Below are 7,565 nucleotides of genomic sequence, written 5' to 3' on the forward strand. Positions count from 1 at the left end.
ATTAAAATGAGAGGTAAAATTGAGATAAGAAGGTTGTTTGAGAACAGTAACGGTAACGGTAAGTAAGAATTACATGATTTTTGTAGAACAATGTGTAAGTATTAAGAGTATTTAAGAATAAGAATAAGAAAACCTTTATTTGTCCCACAATGGGGAAATTGCAGTTTGCAACAGCATGCAGAAATGACAGATATAGAATAGATGATAGACATATTGCACAGACTGGTGTTATTACACCATAAGGTGTAATAATGTTACACATATTAGGAGTGCTCGTTGTGGAGCCTAACAGCAGCAGGAAGGAAAGACCTTCTGTATCTTTCCTTCACACATGGAGGGTGAAGCAGTCTGCCACTGAAGCAGCTGCTCAGTCCTGTCAGGTCACCATGGAGAGGGGGCTGGACTCATCGTCCAGCATGGAGGACAGTTCAGCCAGAACTCCCCCGTCACCCACCTCCCCCACCGAGTCCAAGGGGCTGGACTTCCTGATGATCTTATCCAGCTTCTTCCTTTCCCTCTCTGCTATGCCACTGCTCCAGCAGACCACTCCGTACAGGACGCCACCACAGAGCCTGCAGAGTGCAGCCAGTTCGAACGTCTTAAATGGCAGCGATCTCACGTTGCCCATGGTAACGGAGGGGAGAACAGCGCTGAGAAGTGTAGCGTCTCTTCTTGATTTTGTTTTACTGCTCGGCATCCACGGCGGGTCCCACGAGGCATCTCCGGGGGAATCCCATGTCCGTCCTGAGGGAACTCCACAGCGCCACGCAGGGCGATCAGCCGCTCCCTCCTGTAACCAATGCGCAGGCTGGCCACTTCTTGCATAGTTACGCCAGCCGGTCTGGATGTTGTTAAAAATATTTGGCTATGGCGAGACTCCCAATAAAAAACAAAACTAAAAAAGTGCAATGCTGTCTGAAAAAGTATAAACAAAAGTAATCTCCACAAAAAGGGAAGCAAAAAGTGAATTAAATTTGGAAAAAAGAGAGAGAGTAAGAGCTGTTGCAAGCAGCTGCCAGCTTCAACCGGCGCTCAAAAAACCCCCCCAAAAAAGATGGCTAAAATATAGTTTGTTGAAATGACAGACAACCTCATTATGTCCTCTTACTTTCTTCTTTTCAGGTTGAGTGATTGTAACCTGTCAGAGAGAAGCTGTGAAGCTCTGGCCTCAGTTCTCAGCTCCCAGTCCTCTTGTCTGAGAGAGTTGGACCTGAGTGGTAACGACCTGAAGGATTCAGGAGTGAAGCTTCTTTCTGATGGACTGAAGAGTCCACACTGTCTACTGGAAACTCTCAGGTCAGGAGATATTAGTCTTTTTCTGTTTAAATGCTGATTTATGTTTGGGATGATTGATCATATTGCTACACAACATAGCAATATACTGTAGCTCCCAGGACCACAAGGACAGTGTTACCAGATCAGATTGACAGTTTCCAGCCCAAACCACGAAGTTGCCAGACACCCGTGTAAACCCGTAACACATAGAAAATAGAAAACCATCGTAAATATTCAGAGCGTCATATCTGCATCAAATAACCACACATAAATGATAGATAAATAATTATTTTGCAAATTGCAACCAACAAGAGCGCAGTAAATCAACCACAGGCTACACAAATTGCAAGATGAACCTCTGGCATCCTAGCGCCAGGCCCAGATTAGTAAAAATGTCAGCTGCACGTAAAAAGGTGCACTTGTAAGCCGTGTAGGCCTAATAAATTTCATTATTTACATCACAAATGACCCGTATGAGGACTACGTATGAGGACGTCAATCCGTTTCTGCCCAGGCCAGAGCGCACATCCATGAGGCTGGAAAGGAGCCGTAATCCCATGCGATTTCTGGCGTCATCCTTTAGCAGCGTCAAAAACGGGAAAACGCTCTCTCAGCGTGGGCATTTGATATTGGCAGAGTGAGCAATCTGATGACACCCGGTGCTAAATCTGTGAAACACTGGTTTCCTCCAGCATCTTGAAATGCTTCAACTTCCAGCCAAAAGGTGTCAATGGCCTGATCACCTGAGAAGCCGGCTGATGCAATGTTTCTCCACTGGCTCTCCAAGGTGTCCACCGAACAAGAAAAAAACTCAGCGGGCAAGTCTTTTACTCCTGGCCTGTTTATTGTTGACATCACCAGCTTCGGACAAAAAAGCTCCAGTTTCCGGAGCATTTCCATTGATGCAGGAAGACGCATTTGATACTGCACCAGTACTTCTTTCAGAAAATCAAAACAGCGCGTGGAAATTCTATCCTTCAGCTCCGGCGCTAATGTGCTGGCTTCCAGCTGCTGTTGGAATGAGGAGCCCAGGTCTGCGTCCTGGTGTGAGAGGTAGAGGCTGGATGATTTAAGGTCAAGTTCCCTGAGACGACTGTCGTTGTTCATGCGTAATACGCTGGGCTTATCAACTCTCCTCAATGTCGACATGTGCAGCCTGTCAAGATCCCTAAAAACACCCAGCGTATCTCCCGTTTCCAGCTGGAAATATTTGTTCACAGTTTTGATTTCCATCAACACGGGCCGGAGGAAGTGCATGTACAGACTGTTTGATTTGTCACTGTACGTTTCATTCAAAAGCCTGGCTGCATAGCAGTGTTCGGCACTTGAAACCAAACTGAAGTGTAGCTTGAGGACATCTTCCTGCTCTAAAATTCTTTCGATACAGTCCGAGATCACCAACCAACGGGTTGCACTGGGGGATATGAATTTCAGAGGATAGCCTCCGTCATTGATGGCCTGTAGACACTGTTATACTCACTCTGGTGCTTTGCTGAGTGTGCGAACCAGTTGTAGGTTTCTCTCATCATATAGTGCAGATTGCTTGGAAGAAGTTGCATTGCTTTATGAGCCACTATATCCAATGAGTGGCAAACACAGCGAATAAGATGTAAACTAGGCTGCTTTTGTTTGAGGAGTGTGAAAACGGAATGATTTTTTCCGACCATAACACTTGTCCCATCCGTAGCGATCCCCACCATATGTTTCAGGCCACATTCACTCAGGAAAGAAACAATCGCATCTGATATGCCTTGAGCATCAGCGCTGAGAAGATCAACAAGCCCCAGGTAAGTACTGACAAACCTGTTGTGTTTCTGTGATTGGTACTTCACACATATGCAGAGGAGCTTGTTAACTGATGCATCGGTAGTTTCGTCCAGATAGAGAGAATATGGAGACTCACCATCATCTTCCTTTAACTCCTCTCTGAAATGTGGTGCCAGAACAGATGTGATAACAGCTGTACACTTTGTCCTGTGCATTTTGAATGCTCCCATCTCCTCCTGGAGTATATCTGACAAGTCCTCAACAGCATTGATGGAAGTGTGGCAGGCAACGTAGGTTGCAATCCTAAGTTCACGACGTTTTTGGTCATCTTTGACTGTGCCTTGTCCTACACTAGATCCCATCGGTACAGCAAAAGATTTCACACTCGGCACACAGCGGGACTGGTGTTTTTTTGTGGTGCCATGTTCTTTCAGATTATTAAGCTGAGCTCTTATTTCGGTGTTACAATACTTGCAACGGGCTTTAGAGTCGTCTCCTGGGACAGCCGCGATCCAGGTCTAAGTTCAGGGTCGGTCTCCCATTCCTTCCTGTAGGATTTCTTATATTTCCCCCACTTCGGCATGATGCTAACTTAGCTAGGCCACCCGCTTCAAATTCAGCGCGGCTACAGTGCGTTTGCTGAACTGACGTCACGGTTAAGTTGCCAAATGAAATGATGTTGATTTAAAAAAAAATAATAAAAAATGTCAACCTACAACTCACGTCAATTATTTATTTATTTATTTATTTATTAAAGCTATTTATTTAAGAGATAGAGACAGAGTGAGAGTGCTGTTTTCACAATATTAAAAACTCGCTAAATGTGGACAAAAGCAGCCCAAATTTTATTCATCCGCCCAATGTATTTTTCCTCCACCTGACGTAAAGAAAAGTAGCCCAATTGGGTGGAAAACCGCCCAATCTGGCAACACTGCACAAGGACACAAAAATCCCTCCATAATGTTGAGGTGGCACTTCTTCTGGGGGCTTTGAGTTTATCAAGTAAACAAAAACTGTTAAAACAGTGTTAAAAGAGGTAAGTATGAAACAATCCTGTCGCAAAACCCCGTCTCTCATAAGGATAAAAGCGTGACTGAAGAGGCCTGAAGAGACCCCACTCTTTTGCTGCAGATGTTTCAACCATGTCTCACTCATTGCCATTTTGTCTTTAGTAATGTAAATTCTTGAAATAAACTTTTTGTAACTTCTCCACTTTGTGTTGCACCACTCCAGTCAAGTCAAAACACTAAATATCTGTCTTTAAAGCAAAACATTGGTCATTAAGTCATCATCAGCAATCCACAGAGCTACACTAGCATTAGTGGTTCCATACTATTTTATTTTATTTTTGTATTTAAAGGAACTGACACTTGCATACTGGGACTAAATATGTCTGTTAATGTCTGTGTAGTTTGTCAGGTTGTCAGGTCACAAAGGAGGGCTGTTCTTCTCTGGTCTTGGCTCTGACCTCTAACCCCTCCCATCTGAGAGAACTGGACCTGAGCTACAATCATCTAGGAGACTCAGGAGTGAAGCTGCTGTCTGATCTAAAAGAGAATCCAGACTGGAGACTGGACATACTTAAGTATGAGCTATCATTTGTCATAGATTCATTTTGGATGACAAATCCTTCAGAGAAAATGTCAGTTGCTATCGCCACAAATTAAAGGAATATCTTATCTTATCTGCTCTGGCTGTTTATTACTCTAGGGTGGACCACGGGGGAGATGAAAGGATGAGGCCTGGTCCAAGAAAGTGTAAGTGTTTTGATTCAAGAATAATACAATTAATCATAGTGTCGTTTAATCAACCTAGGACACTAACAATAATCTGTTGATACATATATACATATATGTGTTCTCTTGAGCAGATGCTTGTAAACTCATACTGGACCCAGACACGGCGCACACAACATATATCCTGCTGTCTGACAACAACACAAAGGCGAAGATACTAAGAGAGAGCCAGACACGTCATCTCACTCCAGAGAGATTAGACCACTGTCAGGTTCTGTGTACAGATGGAGTTACTGATCACTGTTACTGGGAGGTTGAGTGGAAAGGAAACATATACATAGGAGTGGCTTATAAAACAGGAAATACTCAAAACTGTTGGTTGGGGAGGAATGGTCAGTCCTGGAGTCTGCGGTGCTCTGACAAGAGTTACTCTGGCACGCGCAAGAAGACAGAAAAAGAGTTTCCATTCTCTTCCTCTGGATCTAACAGAGTAGCAGTGTATGTGAACTACTCTGCTGGAACCATCTCTTTCTACAAAGTCTCTCATGACAATCTGTTTCCTCTCCACACCTTCCACTCCACCTTCACTGAACCTCTCTACCCTGGCTTTCGGTTTGGAATCAACTCCTCTGTGACTATTTGTGAACTGTAATCAAATGAGAAACACACTGCTGAATAGATACAGCTGTTGAGGGAGCAGTTTGAATATTTAAGAGCTTTGCGTCAGATATGGACGTAGAGAGGATTTGAACCAGTGACCTTATAGTTGTAAATCTGCTGCCATCTGATCATGAAGGATAGCTTATCATTATAAATATATCAATCTATAATAGACCTCTTCACCTCTTCTGACAAACTGACTTCTGAAAAGACATCCACTAATGCTAGCAGGGGAACGGTCCGTATCCTCTGGACAGCAGTCAGTTCACAACTTCACCAAACGTCCTGTGGTAACAGAGAGGAGGCTGAACATCAACTATGTGATAAAGTTATTAGACCTTTAGCTGCAGAGAAATACCTGATACACTATCCCATCTAACAACACGCTGTGAAGTACTATTGTAAGTCTGTTGTATTCTATTAGTTGATATTGTTGCTGTGGTTTTAGAGTGTGTTTTTTTAAATTTTTTTGTCCTTGATGTCAGTGAACACACCATGCCCGAGATGGAAGTTATGGTAGAGTTTGCCGAGCGAGAACCGCATATTAGAATTAGTGTTTATGGTGTTGATGTGGTCTTCGGCCGACAGTAGCACGTGTTCAAGCTTCAGTTACCTTGAAGAAAATCCTCCATAGTTTCTTTTGTGTGAGACGTTGCGATATGTATTCAGGTCAAGAATTTAGACATTGTTTCAAAGCATTATTTTCTACTGTGTTTAGTTGACTCAACTTTCACTACATATTAATCGACTTTAAAATATCAGAAGTTGGCCAACCCCTAATCTATAATAACCCAGCAACTAGAATAAATAAATAAATTAAATACTTGGAAACCTTTAACTTTTGAATGATTTTGGTAGTTTGAGAGTTTTCCCTGATTCTTTAATGTCAATCTGAAACTCTCAGTCATACATTATTATCAGTCATCATACTCCACTAAAAGTGTTTTTTATATCAAATATAATATATACGCTTTTGGAATCAAATAGTTTTCACCTATTCTGATGAAATGGTTGTAACAATATGATTTGTATAAATGGGTTTAAAAAGAGAAATGTTTCTGAAAACTAAATTATTCTAACTTGAAGTTTTGTGCATGAGTTTTCGACATTTGATTTGTAATCTAGTCAATTAGAATTTGTGGGCATCAAGAGTTTAATCCCATTTATTTCTATAATATGTGTACTGTATATTTAATAACATGTTCTATATGTATCTATTGTGTCTTGCTCTATCTCTTAGATATAGATATGTATATTTCTGTGTTTTTATTTATAAATTACATTCAGGTGAAGAGAATATTCCTGACCAAGTCCAGGTCAGTCTTTAGATCTTTGGTTAACTTGCATGACTCAAAAACTTTTCAACTGTAAACGCTTTCATTGTGTACCTGTTGATTTAGCACATATAATTTTGATGTTAACTGTGTGTTCTGTATACTGTATCACACTGAGAGAATTCGATAAAAAAATAAAGGGTGAGACTTCAGGTAAGCCTTTCTCTGCTCTGCATATTACATTGTTTTATTTAAAAGAACCAGAACTGGGCTGGAGGTCCCAAATAACAGCCATAAAACTTCCATTATTCTGTATAATGTCCACGATATCAACATCAAAAGGCATCAACAGGATCATCAACATATTGTCTTGTTTATGGAGATAGTTCTGTTCATATGTCTTTCTTATTCTGATCATGGGATGATAAAAGGTTCCTGGCTCCTTCTCCACAACAATTGCGCCACCTAGTGGAAGGCTGATTTAATACCCTTGCTATAAAGGGTATAAAGAGGCAGGTATTCAGTGAACTGAGCTGATTATTTTTCTCTCTAGTTGTTGTTGCAGGACCACACATACACTAACAAGACTGCAGTAAAAAGAAGACAGAACATTTGTCAGTCTCCAGTCTTGGGTTTTACTGACACTCAATGATGAGAGTCATCTACTAGAGATTTAATACCTCATGAAGGTAAATAAATAACAGAAACACTTCGTCAATCAACACAGCTTTTCAGATCCAGTCAGGACGTGTTGGCGTCAGGTGATGATCCACAAACATGGACAGTAGAGTGGTATATGTCATAGTAACATAGAGTACACCATAAGAAGATGAACATGATCCAGACTAAAATA

The 7,565-nt window shown here is 41.6% G+C and overlaps 1 protein-coding gene across 1 annotated transcript in view; it reads left to right on the top strand.

The window, feature by feature from the left end:
• LOC311499823 (protein NLRC3-like) overlaps positions 1 to 7,534 on the top strand; it is a 41,097-nt gene extending 33,563 nt beyond the window's left edge. Inside the window, exons 5-8 of the mRNA XM_084560957.1 lie at positions 1,123 to 1,296; positions 4,454 to 4,627; positions 4,753 to 4,799; positions 4,913 to 7,534. Of these exons, the coding sequence (XP_084417083.1) occupies positions 1,123 to 1,296; positions 4,454 to 4,627; positions 4,753 to 4,799; positions 4,913 to 5,430 (913 nt within the window). The 3' untranslated portion in view covers positions 5,431 to 7,534. The remainder of the gene's footprint in view (positions 1 to 1,122; positions 1,297 to 4,453; positions 4,628 to 4,752; positions 4,800 to 4,912) is intronic.
• Positions 7,535 to 7,565: the final 31 nt, after the last annotated feature.

This window comes from Chelon labrosus (assembly GCF_963514085.1).
Source record: "Chelon labrosus genome assembly, chromosome: 14".
Taxonomy (NCBI): domain Eukaryota; kingdom Metazoa; phylum Chordata; class Actinopteri; order Mugiliformes; family Mugilidae; genus Chelon; species Chelon labrosus.